Source organism: Eumetopias jubatus, unplaced genomic scaffold, assembly GCF_037043125.1.
Source record: "Eumetopias jubatus isolate StellerSeaLion01/CBP00866 unplaced genomic scaffold, mEumJub1_p1.0 scaffold_17, whole genome shotgun sequence".
Lineage (NCBI taxonomy): Eukaryota > Metazoa > Chordata > Mammalia > Carnivora > Otariidae > Eumetopias > Eumetopias jubatus.
Genome location: NW_028274823.1, coordinates 16263423 through 16280330, shown reverse-complemented (window position 1 = coordinate 16280330; position 16908 = coordinate 16263423). Strand labels below are relative to the sequence as shown.

The 16908-nt window shown below is 33.4% G+C and overlaps 1 protein-coding gene across 1 annotated transcript in view; it reads left to right on the top strand.

Annotated features, from left to right (window-relative positions):
- Positions 1-16908, top strand: part of ATRNL1 (attractin like 1) — an 867795-nt gene that overhangs the window by 41165 nt on the left and 809722 nt on the right. Inside the window, exons 2-5 of the mRNA XM_028121803.2 lie at positions 3235-3318; positions 4727-4840; positions 9661-9789; positions 11168-11376. Coding sequence (XP_027977604.1) covers positions 3235-3318; positions 4727-4840; positions 9661-9789; positions 11168-11376 — 536 coding nt within the window. The remainder of the gene's footprint in view (positions 1-3234; positions 3319-4726; positions 4841-9660; positions 9790-11167; positions 11377-16908) is intronic.

Here is a 16908-nt window from a genome sequence, read left to right as displayed (position 1 = left end):
CATGCCATCTGACAAAGAAAAAATATTTAAAAGGCTCAGATCCATTTTCACAGAGTAGGCAAACTGTGGATTTTGAAGTGACAGGCAATGGATAATTGGCACAGTCTACCCTTTGATTATTCAGCTTTTTTTTTCTTTCTAAACATGTGAATTCCCCAGCAACCAAGTAACACTGTATTTCTTTCTAAGAAGATATACATCTTCCTACTGAAGTTCTCACCCTTTGTCCAAAATGAGGAAGTACACAGTTTGAAGAGTCATTATATCTATGATTGGTTGTATTAATTACTCTTGATATTCAGTCATGGTCATACTGAATATGCCATTATCTAAAGTCTAAATTGTAAAGTTAACTTACAACAACTTGTATGTAAAGTAAAAATGAGGAGAGAAGATATAAACATAACAAGCAAATAGAAACTATGCAAAACTGTTATGATCTTTGTTTCTGTAAATATGTTACAAGATGATAATTGATATCTGAGGTTTTGTTCTTCCACCCCCTATTTTTATTTCTCCTGCTCTCAGCTGGAGTCTCAGGTTGTTGGAGTTTCACCTGGTGGAGTGACCCAAACCCAGTGGGTTGAGTTCTCAGTCATCCTGCTTTGGTTGGAAAATTCTTAGGGGTCTATCTTCTGGATCTCTTATCCTGTTTTAGCTGTGTTTAAATGTGCTGTAAACCTGTGCCTCAAATTCTTAATTTTGATAATGGTAGTTTTCAGTATTAGTATGTCTGTTATTTTTTTCAAATATCTCTCTTACTTTTTACAGTTTTCAATTAACTGCCAAAATTTTAAATCTTGTCTTTTGTGTTTTTGAGCTTAATAATTTGTTTTATAGGACACATCTGACAATTTCTGTAATTGAAGTATCTTCAGGTTTCTTCCTGTTGTCTTTTGGTTCTTATTTTGTTGTCTTGCATCTTCATATATCTTTGTATCTTTAATCATGTTAGATACTTTACTTGAAAAATTATTGGTAGAAATAATTGAGGCCTAGAATAATGTGATCTTTCTTTAGAGAATATTTTTGTATCTTCTGTTAGGAGCTTTGGATACTGGCAGTTCCAGTATCACCTTAAGCCAATTGTAAGTCTTGAGGTTTTCTGCCATCCAGTTGACTCATAGCTAGGCTGCAGTCCACATAGGGATGGTTTACTTCTGGTACCCCCTTACCCTAATAACAGGTCATTGTGTCTGAATTCAGAGGGCCATATTGTTTGAACCCCTACCTTTTATGGGCCATTGACTTCAACTTTTGTCTCCCTCCCTCTATCAGGCTGCCAAAAGCACTCAGTTTTTTGATATTGTCTTCTTAATAGGCAAGTCTCTCCAGAGCAAAAACAGCTCTGAATGCCTGTCTCTTAAAGAATTTGCAACTTCTGGGTCTTGGGTTGGTAGATCTTACCATTCTGTTACTTGAAGATGCTTTTAAGATTTTAAAATTTTTCCTTAGCTTTTTAAAGTTGATTTCAGTGCAGGATTTGTCTAAATTACCTTATCTAGTATTGTTGGAAGGGAAAAAATCAGGACACGTTATTTAACTTGTTCTTTAAATTGTGCCTCAGTTTTCTCATCTGTAGTACGGATTAATAATTACTACCTTGTAAGGTTTTGGAGCTTTTTTTAAAAAGATTTTATTTGTTTGAGAGAGAGAGGGAGAGAGTTAGCATGATCAGGGAGAACGGCAGAGGGAGAAGCAGACACTTCACTGAGCAGGGAGCCCTATGCGGGGCTCGATCGCAGGACTCTGGGATCATGACCTGAGCCGAAGGCAGACACCTAACCGACTGCACCACCCAGGTGCCCTGGTTTTTGAGATTTTTAAGTGAGGTAGCACATGTGCTTACAGTAGATCCTGACACATAGAAAATGCTCAATTTATTATTACATTAATTTGAGAGTATTGGAATTTGTCTGTTCTTAAAAAACTTTCCCAAGCATGAATTAGCCCCTCTGTTGCCTAAAATAATCTGCAGGCATTATGAAAAGGCTTATACATAACATTCTTATTGACTGACATTTCTGTAACCCATGATTTAGATAAATGAAACGCTTTTTTCCTAGTGTACTTAAGACTAGTCTATACTATAAGAAAAATTTAATTTATCTAGAACTAAATAATGACCCTGAGATCATGTGTGTATGTGTACATTATGTATAATATATGTGTTTATGTATATGTGAGTATGTAAAGACTGATAAGCCCTTGTGTGTATGTGTTTGCGTGTGTGGATATATACATATATATATGTATTTATATATATTATATATAAAGGCTAAATGGGAAGATATCTTAATTACTTAAAATACGGTTTTTTGTGGCAAAAAACAATTGAGCTGGAGCTAAGGAGAACAAAATGAAGTAGATATGAGATTTTGTTAAATATTTTTAAATTCTAAAAACTGAAATTTTCTAATTGTCTTTTTTTATGTTTTAAATGGAAGATAATTATAAAACCTTTGATTTATCCTATTTTTAAAATTGAGTTCTTGGACTAGGTATAAAGTAGATAAGAGAAAATGATAATGAAGCAGGTAGCCGAACTCAGTAAAGTCTGTTGACAGCTACCTCAGCAGTCCTGGTTTGTGAAAAACAAACACAGTGATGTAAGGGGACAGATGGTGGCTGTACTTGTAGTGAACATAGCATAATGTACATACTTGTTAAATCACTGAGTTGTACACCTGAAACTAATGTAACATTGTGTGTTAACTCAATCTAAAATAAATAAATAATTTATTACTTGAATAAATAACATGAGAACTAAAAAAAGCTAAGACCAAAACCAAAAGGAAATATAGCTAACACTGTAACTTTAAAAATGGTATGTTCATACACTATTTCTCTATTTCATTGATCTGCATCTTTTAAAGTGCATTTGACCTTCCTTTTGCCTCCACCTTATTTTTGTACAGAGGCAATTTAACTTCATCTATTTTTGCATTAAACATTAAACCCATCAGTACAATGTTCAATCTTTCTGTGTGATTTTTCACTGTGCAAAGTGAAACAGTCAAAATATGTCAAGGTTTAGAGAAATCCAAAATAAATTCTTTTGAGATGTAGAGAGATATATGGCAATTTGAAAACTTTCCTAATTTGTAAATAAATTCTCCCTATTGGAAAATGCTACATTCCATTCCTTTGGTTAAATGTCTTTTTAATTTTCTCATGCTACTATATGTTTTAAAGTTACTTTAAGGTAATTGTTTTCATGATTTTGTTTTCTAGGTTAACAGAACCTTCTGGATATTTAACAGATGGCCCAATTAACTATAAATATAAAACTAAATGCACATGGCTAATTGAAGGCTAGTAAGTATATAATTTGGATTAAATTAATTATTTTATTCTGAAATGATAAAGAAGATGATCATACCAGTGTTAAAGTATTGAAGTATAATTTTATAGGTATATAGCTTATTCAGTTGCTTATAGTTTATTCAGTCATTATTCATGATATTTTAAAATGAGATTTACAACTTTTAGATATCACATTTAGTGTAAATTATAGTACCCCCTTAACTTGAGATAATAGTTTGTTACATATATTTTATTTTTGCATTATGTTAGTGTGGCAGTAAATCAAGTAGGCATTTTTGGCTTGCTGTAAACATCTTGTTACGGAATTTGAAGATGCCATAGAAAGTTTAAAAATGTTCCATGCTGAATTATGCCATTGGTTCATACTCTTGAGCATTTTAGTTATAAGGGTGTTATAAAAAGAACATTTTGTAGGAGAGAGTTAATTATCCTTTTAGGAATATTTTTCAGTAATTAGGGCTTGAGATTGAATTGGCTATTTAAACATACTGTGAATAGATCATAAATGAATTGATATGTTATTTTTAAACCATTTTATGATTTTTAAAGAGTGTATTTAGAAAATGTTTTTTTTGTGGGGGTTATTTAGAAAGTTTTTTAGAACTTAAAAGTTATTAATTCTCTGTACACTTATGGTCTCAATTTGTTTTTTTTGTGTGTGTGTGTTTATTGTTTTTTCAGTAATCTCTGTGCCCAGTGTGGGGCTTGAACTCATGACCCTGAGCTCCATGTTCCACTGACTGAGCCAGCCAGGCACCCCCCCTTGTTTTTCATTTTGTTTATTTATTAATAATATATACTATTGAGACCTTTTGATTAAAATTTCAAGACCATATTAGGGCCTTTAGTTAATAAACTAAAATTATTTGTAGAAATAAGAGTTACTTTTTGAGTGTTGAATTTTAAAAATCAACTTTATTCAAGAATAATATGCATACAATAAAATGCATATTAAGTGTACAGTTCAACATGGCTTTAATAATGTATACAATCTGTGTAATGTCCACCTTAATCAAAACATAGAACATTTACTGCTGACTAAATTTTTAGAAAATGGTGATTTATATATACAGTCTGTTAATAAATTTTGAAATTGTATGTCATTTTTACAATTCATTTATTTATTTTTAAAGATTTATTTAAGTAATCTCTACACCCACATGGGGCTCGAACTCACAACCCTGAGATCAAGAGTTGCATGCTCTTCTGACTGAGCCAGTGAGGTATCCCTCATTTTTACAATTTAGAGAAGACTCTTTATCAGTCTTTTACACTGGTAACTTAAGAATGTATAGAAAATTTTCTATAAATAGGTTTTTAATATAGTGTTCCTAAAATTTTTCGGACTGTGCTTTGAATGTTACATATTAATTTAAACATATTTTAATATTTTTTTCAGTCCAAATGCAGTGTTAAGATTAAGATTCAATCATTTTGCAACTGAATGTAGCTGGGATCATATGTATGTTTATGATGGAGATTCAATATATGCACCTTTAATAGCGGTTCTTAGGTGAGTACGTTTAATTGGTGAACTTACAGTCAGTTGTAGAAGAGTAACTGTGATTTATTATTTTTAAATATATACTGCTCTGTGCTTTAAAATAAATTTAGCAGATATATTGATTGCTTAATTTCTAAGATGGTTATAATACAATGTTGCATACTGTGACTGTCAACTTTAGTGTATATATAATAGTGTAAATTTTGATTTAGTAAAGATAAATAAGTATTCTTTCAGAAAGGTAGATTTCTTGATAAGTATCCTTTCTTCTTTTCCCATATAGTTTATTCTTTTAAAGTGATTTGAATGTTTTCAGAGCTACCTATTGGATAGATTAATGTGAGTTCTAGGTGACAAATAATAGACATATGTATATGTCTTTTATAGTTGTCTTTTTATTTTGGTGAAATGATAAAATTTCCAATTCTGTAAAAAAAGATTACGTTATACTTTATGTAATGGTTTAATAACAAATGTGTTTCTTTCAGTTCTTAAAATTTGGGAGTTTTGGTTGTTTCAAAATATTTACTGTTAGTAGTCAGACTTATTTTTAAAATTACAGCGTTTTCACTATCAATTTAAAAATCTTTTTTATGTATGTAATGCAAATTATTATAAAATGTTTTATGAACAGGAGAAAATATATCAGACATAGGAAATATTAGGATCATGTAATGTTGATTCTATGTACAATTTAACTAAGATGATTGTTGACCAGAGTTACTGATAAATTATTCCTTATATTTCTTATTTCCATAATACTGCTTACATGTTCTGTCATTGTTAAAAATTTGAATAAAGATAAAAGCTTATTGTTACCTTCAAATTTAAAAAATTTTCTTTTTTCTTTTTACTATTTGTGTTGCAAATAGTTCTGTTTACCATGAATGTGAACTATTATTTTTTTGGTTAGACATGTAAGGACTTGTATTTCTGAATGAATATCTCACAGTGACTCTTTAGGATCTTAGACACAGTCTATAATATTGCTATTGCTCTATATAATTCTAGAATTTGATTTTTGAGTTGTTTGAAAATTATTTAAAGGATTGCCACAAATGGCCCTTTATCCAAGGACAATAGATAGAAAATGGAATAGAGTCTTATGAATAATTATATTGTAAGATAATTCATTGTGATAAATAAGTAAGATTCTGAGTTCATACATTAATTTTTGGCCATTTAGATTTTACTCAGCTATCATTACTTTATTTTTATGACACTATTGACCATCATTTAGATGTATGTCTTTCCATTTGTTTTCTTCATAGTTGTAATGACTGCATTAATTAACAGTGATCCTTTAACACTCTTACCTATGCTTTCTTGATATACTAAAGGAAACTTTTGTAAGATAATTAGTACGATGGTGACGATGGAACCACTGACTTTTCATTAGCAAGTGTTCCTATTAGCTATCTTGAAGGAGATGGAAAGATGTTTATTGAGTATCAATTTGATGCTAATCAGTGTACTAGGCAGTTTAAATGTCATCTAATTCTCACAAGGATCTTGTGGAAGAAGTGCTGTTATCCCCATTTTATAGCTGAGAAAATTGAGACTCAGAGAAATTGTTTTACTTCTAATGGATGGTGGAGCCAGGATTAGGAAGTGATAGTCTCCTGACTTAAAAGCCTATAATCCTACGAATTCAACAAACATATGATAACTTCCTCAGTTCCAGAGACCATCATAAGCCTGGAGGATATAGTAAGGAATAAGATACAGGCATTGTAATGAATTCACACACCAGCTACCTGGAGTTGGGCCAAACTTCATAGGTTGAGTGCACAGCCCTCTTTAGGACTGCTCTTAGTTTGGACACCAGCTGCAAGTTCAGAGGTCCTCAGGCCCCACCCACACTTCTGACCAGCTGGCTGCAGATTTAGGGGTGCCCATCTCCCCTTCAGGTTCAATAATTCACTAGAATGACTCATAGAACTCAGGCAAACACTATACTTACGATTATAGTTTTATGATAAAGGATAAAAATCAGGACCTGACAAATGAAGAGACATATAGAATGAGGTCTGGGAGGATCACAAAGAACTTCTTTGTTCTTGAGATGTGTTATGTTCCCAGCACACCAGTGTATATCATCATCCAGGAAGCTTACCTGAGCTACAAGTGTCCAGAGTTTTTGTTGGGGTTCCATTATATAGGCATGATTGATTGAATCATTGGCCACAAGGTTGAACTGTCTCTAGTCCTCCTCCTCTCTCTGGAAGTTGGATTGATTTCTTGTGGCTCAAAGCCTCAACCCTTTAAATGCATGTTGGTCTTTTTGGTGTGGCCAGCTCCCGTCCTGAGTCACCTCATTAGCATAAACAGAGTTCCCCATGAATAACAGAGACACTCCTGTCACTTGGGAAATTCCAAGGACTTGGAGGCTACATCAGTACACAGCAGTTAGGCACTGGTGGCGGCATGTACACAGATTTTTTTTTACCCAGCATAGTATTCTAATTAGGTTATGAAAAGAGTGCTTTATGATTTTAGAAGTAACTAATTCTTCATGGTGAATTTCATCATGGGCAGAAGCATAATAAGCAAAGTATGGGGGCCAGATGGGACATTCTTGGTAGAGAAAAACATATGTACAAAGGCATAGACACATTAAAGAACATTATGTTTTGGGCTAATATAAGTACTTATGGGTAATTTGATCATAGGAAGTGTGAGGGGATTGGTAGGAGCCAGATTACCCAATAAACAGTAATTAGTACATCTACTGAATGCTTATTATGTGCCAGGCAGTATGCAAGAATTCTTTATATACATTAACCCATTTAATCTTCACAGTAACCCTTTAGGGATTATATTATTGCATGGAGTTTATAAATTCTCCATTCATAAATGGAGAATTGAGGCACAAAGAGATTCAGTGAGTAGTTCAAAGTTGCCTAGCTAGTAAGTAATACAGTCAGAATGATAACTCTGGTTTTATAATCCCTTAATCACTAGTATTGCTTTCTTGTATACCACACTAAGGAAATTGGACTTTATTCTATAGGCAAGACTTTAGAATGTGGAGAATGGATTGTAATAGAGAAGTGTTATTTTTTTTTATTGTGTGCTGGACATCATGTTTGTAAAATCACATGTAGTAATAATTTGAGTCCTAGAAAGATAATATATTCCTATAGAGAGTGCCTGGAAACACTAGTAATCCAGTCAACTGAATTTAGATATTGAGGTGATTCATGTCCAAGCTGCAGTGCAATCTCCTGGAGGGTGGATCTTTTACAGTTCACTTTTACTCATAGTCTCTTTGGGGTCCCAGGTCAAAGCAAGTACCCTGGGTTCCACTTTTTGTTTTCCTAGCTCTGTAAAACCAACCCAGTTTCTTAGCCCTTCAAACCTCACCTCCAACTTTGAAATCAGCAAATGCCCATAAGGAGAAATGGCCTCAGTACCGGGGCTCACCATCTTCTTAGTTCTCCAGTATCTTCAAACTGGTTTTTTTTTTGTTTTTATGTAATTTGTCATTTTTCTAGTTGACTTCAGTGGAAGGGTTAGTTGGTCCAAACTGCTTGATGTGGAAACCCTCTCTTTTAAAGTTTATTTTTAAAAATAAACATTTTAATTAAATTTCTCTTATTTATTTTTTAAATAAATTATTCTTTTAAAAAAACTTAAAATAACCAGTAAACATATCTGTTCTTTGTTTCAGAGAGATTAATTATATCTTTTATAAAGACCTGGGAATATTATTTTTAACAATGTACTTCAATGTAATCTCACTATAGTGAAAAATATATGTAACTAAGATTGGTATTATAGAATTAGAATTCTTTTGACAGTCCCCTTTTAAAATTTTTTGTTCTTTCACAAACATAGCTTAGTAGATGCAGTAATAATTAGAAAAGTATTAAGGTTTGATTACTTTTTAATTTGTTTTGAGAATATGTTTGTAAAATAAATTATTTGATTGTTTTAGTTCATTTTGTTCTGTCAAGTATGATTTGGATGAGAGAGTTCAGTTCCTGGTGATGCCTACACATAAATTTAACATTGCCTAAAGGAATGGACTATTTCGAGTAATATAACTTGTTGTCAGCGGCTTCTTTTCTCATATTGCATGTTTTCACAGATTTGGAGAGGGTAGTATGGTATAAGTAAAGGAAGATATGTAATTTTTCCTCATGCATAAGGAAATTGAAAAAGGGAAAACTACCAGTTACTAACTGGTTACTGACTCAGAACTCTTGCACATTTCTATCTGCCCCCTCCCACCGTTAGTTTTCTTTTGTGTGAATATGAGCTTAAATGTCTTTTGGAATATTACTATAATTTGTATAAGTATGTAAAATTTGAAAGAAATAGAAATAGTATATAGTTTTAGTTGACCTAAAATACCTAGATTAGTGTCCTGGAAGTGTACAGGTTTAACTGGAATGTCACTGTAGTCACTTTGCTGGTGTGGAGTGTTCTCCTTCTAGCTTCATCAGAATTTTCAACCAGAGGGAGATAGCAAGGGTCTAAGATGGCTTTAAGAGATGGTTTACACATGAGTTAAGAGACCACCCTATAGGATTATAACAGGATGGATTGCAGGATAAAGGGAGAAATGGACACTGCAGTCCAAATGGTGTGAAGGAAGAAAAGGAGGGTGGTGGCACGAGAATGCACGTTCGCCCATTGGCAGCAGTAGGAGGGCTAATTGGGTGAAAACCAGAGAGGTGCTTATTTTAGACTTATCCTTCTAGTTGCTTATTCCGTTATAGATATTTAGTGATTCTGACAAGAATATTTTTGAGTAAATTTTAATGTGATTAACAGTCATATGCATATAAATATATATTACATTCAATTTTGCTCTCTTACAGTGGTTTGATAGTCCCTGAAATCAGGGGAAATGAAACTGTGCCTGAAGTTGTCACAACATCTGGCTATGCACTGTTACATTTTTTTAGTGATGCTGCATATAATCTAACTGGTTTCAACATTTTTTATTCGTAAGTATTTTTTTTTTAAAATTCTGTATTATAATGATTCTTATAACTTCAAATAATTTATTGTTTTTATAAATGTCTTCATATGAGGAGCAGGCTAGTGTGTTAAATTTCAAAATTATAGGATCTTTTCCTAGGTGACACAAAATCTTAATCATATGCCTCAAAGTACTGTTTGAGCTTGTATTCGAAGTCTCAGGACATTATGGTAGCAAGTTTGGTTGGCAGTTAATTATGAAATTTAAAATTGTTGGTAAATGATTAAAGAAACAAGTACAAAGTAGAGAAACTGGAAGCAGCAGGGGTGTGGGAATAGAGGGAGTCTTCATCTGTGTCTGTGCTTGAAGGTATTTTACTCCTAATTTGAAGATGGGTATATGAACTAAGTTTGTGCAGTCTCTCTGCTTTCCAGAGACTGAACTGGATACTCTATGTACATTATGTTTTTGACTTTCTTTACAACACTTCTGTCAAATGGGTATTTTTCCCATTTTACATATGAGGAAATTGAGGCTAAAGGTAAGGTAAATGGATATACCACTGTCTCCTCTAAAATAAAAAAAACTTTTATTAAGAATCTATTATGTGTCTGATACTTTATATAAATTTTTATGGCTGGAAGTCTCCCTTCCAGTGAAGTGAAGGAGCCAGAGATGCTTTCAGATGCTTTCACAGGAACGGCCACAGAGGAACTCGATACACTTCTCTTCTTCCTTTTCTTCAGGAATGTAGACTATAACCAGAGAATTTTCCACCATGAATAAAATATTCTAAATATCTTCAGCCTATTAGAATTTAAAATCAGCAAGTTGTTATAGGATTTATTTATCTGAAGTATGTATACAAGGACGAATAAATATATAGTAGAATATAATTGGTTAAAGGGCTTTAAAATAAAATTTGGTAAACATTCTTTTTCTTCTGTGACAGTGTATAGGTGATAGCATGCTATGTAAATATTATTATATGACCAGGTTAAATCTTGGCTTTTACACGAAAACTACATGAGTTTCAGGTCTTCATGAATTTAATTATTTTCTGTAAAATGTACATTCAAAACATTTGAGTACTTAATTCTCTACAAAACATTGTGTTTGGAACTGTATAGATCCTGCAAATGTTGAGTGTGTCTTCCTTGGAAGTTTGGAGCCTTGGTAGCAAAGTAAACTCACTGAATGAATTAAGGTCAATTGCAAATAAATATTAACTGAATTGCATTAGGGATAAAAGGGTACAGAGTAAAGAATTGAAGTCACACTGTGAAATTGTGTTAAACAGAGCGTATCAAACACAACATAAAAGTGATAAAGTTTACAAAATATCAACCAAAATTCTTTTTTAATTACTTTGAATTTGAATCTATATGGATTATATTTTACAGAATCAATTCTTGTCCTAACAATTGCTCTGGTCATGGGAAGTGTACAACTAGTATTTCTGTTCCAAGTCAAGTGTACTGTGAATGTGATAAATACTGGAAGGGTGAAGCTTGTGATATTCCTTACTGTAAAGCCAACTGTGGCAGTCCGGATCATGGTTACTGCGACCTAACAGGAGAAAAATTGTGTGTCTGCAATGATAGTTGGCAAGGTAAGCTTGTGTGGTGTGATGGCTTTTGAAACATTGATTCATATGTCTAATAAGATTAAAAGAAATCCTACACTCATGTGTTTTGTTACAGTTTGCACATCCAAATCTCATGTATTTTATTTTTAGAATTTTCAGATGAACAGTGGACTTCTTGGTAAGTTTGTTTCTTTCCAACTAGAGTTGGTAAAGATTTTGTCTACACCCTGTTTTGAGAATCTGCAGAGATTCTAAAAAAAGGCGACCTTTTTAAATTGTGGGTTTGTGATCAGTATGATCTTCTGTAATTTTTTGTTGAATCCTGAAAGATTTGATGACTTGACTGAATTTAAGGCAGGTTGCTTTCCAGTCTGGCTTGTAATGGCTAATAGTATACTGCAGAAATGCTTGTCTTCCATGGTACTGCAGGATGTTAAACTTATGTCATAGGAAAGACTGACCTCTTGTGGCTATTTTTAAAAGAACAGATTATTTTTTTAAAGAATTTAAGATTTCATTAAGGTTTAGTGTTAAGGATTTCAGCTGCTTATTGCAAAAGTAAGATTCCTGGGGCGAATTTCTAAACAGTTTTTATAAGTATCTGTGATTAAATATTAATTTTAGACTACATTGAACAGTTTTAGCTTACTTAAATATTTGGCTATAAAATCATAAATTTTGTCATTGTGGAATTGAATGAAGAGGAACATCTAGTTATCCATATACTTACCTATCTAGAGCTTACTTTGTGCTAAATTGTATTTACATGTTGAGAGCTTGCTTTGTGTGCATGCTAGTCCTATTGATTGAGGTAGCGTTGACTCAAGAAGTAATCCGAAGTCAAACGGTCACATGTTGTTACAGTACAGGGTAGCAACAGTAGGTCCTGTCAGACCTAAGTAAAAACGAAAGAGAACGTGCTCCTTATATGGTTGTAGTCATCTTTCTTTAGATGACTTTAAAAAAAAAAGTCACTAAGTATGCTGAGTACTTGTTTAGAGGAATTATTTTAGGCTTTGTATGAATTATGCCCATCTTAAACCCATGTTATCTCATTAGAAAAATTAGTTACTCTAACAGAAAACCAGTGATTTCTTATTGAACTGAATTTGATTACCTATTATGATTATGACAGAGACAGATTTCTCTAAGTTCTTTAATTATAGGAGCATGTATTTTATCAAGTGGCTATTTTAATACTTTGTGACCTTTCTTCTCCTAAAAAGTACCCCAGTACACCTTTTTTTTTTTTTCATTTTAGTCTTGAGACTAAAATAATGTCTTTTTCTATGGAGAGAATGGTATGTCAGGAATATATTTAAATTTATTTAAGTTAAGGTCTGAGAAATAGAAGTATAGCTCACATACACTGTTTTTCAAAGCGGTCTTCAACTGCTCTCAGTCTCCATCTCATTTCAGCAGTCTTGGAAGCACAGGAGGAATGCATTTGTATACTATTCTCTGTGAACATCTCTGTCCTTTTTTATTCTTTCTTTATTTTTTTTTTTACTAGCCCTTCTTTAAAATGCTTTATTTTCTGGGAGTTTATAGTATCTGACTCAAACGTTACCTTTCATTTTTTTAGGTTTTGTTGGCCTTTCACATTTTATTAATCTTGTCAGTAGTGCCTCAAGTCAAAGAAAATTCCTGACTCTTACGTATGTCTATAAGCAATTGGAAATGGGGTAGCAAATACTGGGTATGTTCACTTTTAAAGCAAAGTGATAATATGAATAATTCCATATATATACTCACAGAAACATGTATGTATTTTTATACATACCTTTTTTATAAATATAACATGTATGGAAATCAGACACATTTTTATACTACTATTCTTAATAGTTAAAGAATTGATCTCTGGACTGATGTGAATGTGTTGAGGGCAGAGTGGTTGGTAGAAGTGATGTGCTGCTTTCCCGACAGATGGTGTGCAGCTTGGTTTCTTTGAGTTTCAGACCTGATCCTTGATTTTGTATTTAAGGAAGTGTAGCTCAAAGTAGCTGGAATTATTACCAGAAGTGTTAGGGGGAAAATGATGTTTCTATTTCAGATATGTAGAATGGGGAGGAATCATTGAGGGGAAAATGAGAAAGAGAAATTTGTTTCTAGGGCATCTGGGGAATGATCAAAGAACTTGAGATAGTTAAAAATGAGAGCTGAGGAGGCAATCTATGAGATTCAAAATCTGGCAGGTTTTTGTAATGCGTTATTTGGAATTGGATTCTTTGGGTTAAAAATAACAGATTATTGCTACCTCCATTATATTTTATCCTTTTATGTTGGTTTATTTTACTTTATTTGGTTCTATGCTAGTATACAAAAAAAAAATAAGTGTTGCTTTCTAGAAACCGAGATTTTATTAAAGAGGACAAATGCGGAGGGGAAGCCCAGCTTTATGTTAAGTTTTGGATTCCCTTCCTAACATTTCTGTAATGCTTGTCCCACCAAGTCTCCATGTCTCCTTTTCTAATTTAGTTTTTTATGGGCACCTCCGAAGACTTCTGCTCACCCATCACCCGTACTTTTTCCTCCCTTAACTTTCTCTTCTTTCTTCCTTAATCATCTTCTATCATCTTTTTATACTGTTTGAGGAATTTTTCCAAATTACACAGGAGTTTGTTTTAATAGTAGATGGTACCATCAGTGTCAACTGTCTCCTCTTTCTGTAGAGAGCACTTAGAAAACCCAAAAGCTGAAATAGTAAAGAATAAAGAAAATACAAAGTAGCATGTTGAAAAGCACACAAGTTCGTTGTATAATGTGTTATTTTGTCATAATATATGGTTGTCAAAGATGACATATACATAGTAAATAGATTATTTAAAGTGTAGGGGCCTCTGTGGGCTCATCTGCTTCTGTGATGATTTTCACTTAATAAAATTATTTAAGTTCTAATAAGTCACAGGAGGGGAAAAGGCAACTTTAAAAGCAATTTTCTTTACAATGGCTTCCAAACATTGAGACAGAGGAATTTTTAAAAGACATCAAAATCATGATACAACAAGTTGAGTTTGTGTTCACATGTGGAGAATGCAGTAGAACATTAATTTTCAAAGCAGTCTCCAAGTTGTAGTGTCTCTCCCCTCCCCCCAGGCCATCAATTCCCTAATTAGAGTGGCTCCAGGTTTCTGTCTTTTACATAAATTAAACAAAATCTGAATCACTGGAAGTCTTTGATTATAAGCAGAAACAGTTCTGGCTTACTTGAGCAGAAAGGGCACTTATTGGAAAGTGTGGCAGAGACCATTGTCTCCCAGAGTTTATTCTTCCCTCGTTTTTAGCGGGTGGCCTTCCAGCTATGTACCACATTTCTCAGCCTTCCTTGCAGCTAGTATGGCTGTTGTACTAAGTTCAGGTTCATAGGACACGAGTGGAAGTGCTGTGTGGAACTTTTAGATCACTGAGATCTTTCCAAATGGTGGTAGATGGCAGTAACTCCAGTAACCAGTATTACTTGCCCATTTGCCTCCAGAATGTTTCATTAGGGAGAAATTAACTTCCAGCTTATTTAAGCAACTTAGTTTTGGTTCTCCTAACCTGTACCCTAACGAAATACAGAAGGATCCCCAGTAGCTCTGAAGAGAGATGAAAGGCTGGGAGAACCTTGGTCGGAAGGGGTCAGGTACAACAGAAAGATGGGTGAGTAGGTTCACAGCCACCCGAAAGCCACAGGAGTGTTTGATTAGAATATTCACGCCACTGGCCCTGGGATCGCACCACTGGGCCTGGGGTCGCGCCACTGGCCCTGGGATCGCGCCACTGGCCCTGGGATCGCGCCACTGGGCCTGGGATCGCACCACTGGGCCTGGGATCGCACCACTGGCACCCTGGGCATACTACACGCTTCAGGCGTGGCTGGAAAGAATTCTGAATGATTCCTCCATCTTTGTATCACTTGTGAGGATTCCAAGTCCTGCTTAGTAGCATCTGTTTGGCTGAGGTCTTACTCATACCTTGGCTGCCTAGAGATACATAAATAGAGAATTTAACTTTTCTGATTTATGTAGTGGGAAGGGATCCTGTTTCTGAACGGAATTCACACAAGAGAGATTTTCCCAAACAGGAAGGGGGTTGAAATAATTGGAGTCTCTCAAACAAATATAAAATCCCAATAAAATATTTAAAAGTATAGATGTTGCTTTAATGGACAAGGAATGGGGCAAGTAGTTCTCTTATATCTACTCAGAAAAACTTTGCAATGTGGAATAGATGGTGGGAGTAGACAGGTTAAAAAAATAAACCCGTAGGTTTTAGTGTCTGATTTTTTTTCTTAATCCATTACACAAGACATTTCCCCCTATTTTATAGAAATGAAAAATAAGTCACTGTCTTTATATACAAGACCATTACTTAACCATTTAAAAATTGTTCCTGTGATGTTCCTGTCCTCTTCTAGAATGTCCTGCCTAATCCTATTGTTTAATCCTTTTAAATGTCTTCAGGATATTCTTGATGTTTTCAGTATTTCAGTTCAGTTCAGACATGATTCTCAAGGATTGGAGTTTGTTGTTTTAAGCCCTTAAATTGATTAAAAGGTAATATCTAAATATATAAATCAGAGAATTTGATAGTTTTATATAGTGCCTCTGATTCTTTATTTAAACTCATACTTTATTTGAACTTATTTCAGTTTCTTTCATGCCTCTTTGTCCCTTACTATTTCATGGCCTTTCTTATTTCTGAATTTCATCCTGGAATACCTTACCCTATTAATATTCTAAGACCAGGTTGGATCCTCTTGTTTTATGCTTTTATAGGACCCTACCTTTTTAATTTATAGCCTTCATCACATTTATGTATGTGTGATTTTTAATTTTCTTTCTTATTGGAGTATAAGCTTCATAAAGTGAAGAATGATTATGTTTTGATCATCTTTGTGTCCCCAGTACATATTATAGTGCTTGACGTGTAGTAGGCATTCACGTTTTTTGTTGTTGCTGAATGAATTATTATTATTATCTTTAATATAAATTTTACTTAGTTAACATACAGTGCAATATTGGTTTCTGGAGTTGAATAAATGAATTAGACGTGTATTAGTTTGCTAGTTTAATGATATATAGACATTCAAGTATAAATGTTTCGGAAGATAAGTACTATAGTAAGTTATGTTATATACTTAATTTATAAAAAATAATTTTAAATATTGAGAAAAACAACTGATTTTGAGCATGTGGTTCTTGGATTCTTTGTTTTGTATTTATTGCAATCCTTTGGTTTTAGATTTTAACATTTACCAGCAGGTGGCAGTATTGACTACCAGAACATACACTTAATCTCTGTGACTTCAAGTTGTAAAAACTTGATAATTTTGTTTTAGAAAAATATAAAATGTTTTAATTTAAACTCATGAATATTTTATCCTGAAGTGTTTTTTTTCCCTGGGTTAGTCATATAACGTACTAGGACATGCTTAGTTACTTTACTGTGTAACTACACATCAGGGTTTAGTTTGCACCTTGAAGAAATTCACTGGATAAATTACATTTTCCTTTTTATATTTAATAACAATAAACATGGTCTCTCTATTTAACTATAATGACAGGTAATATA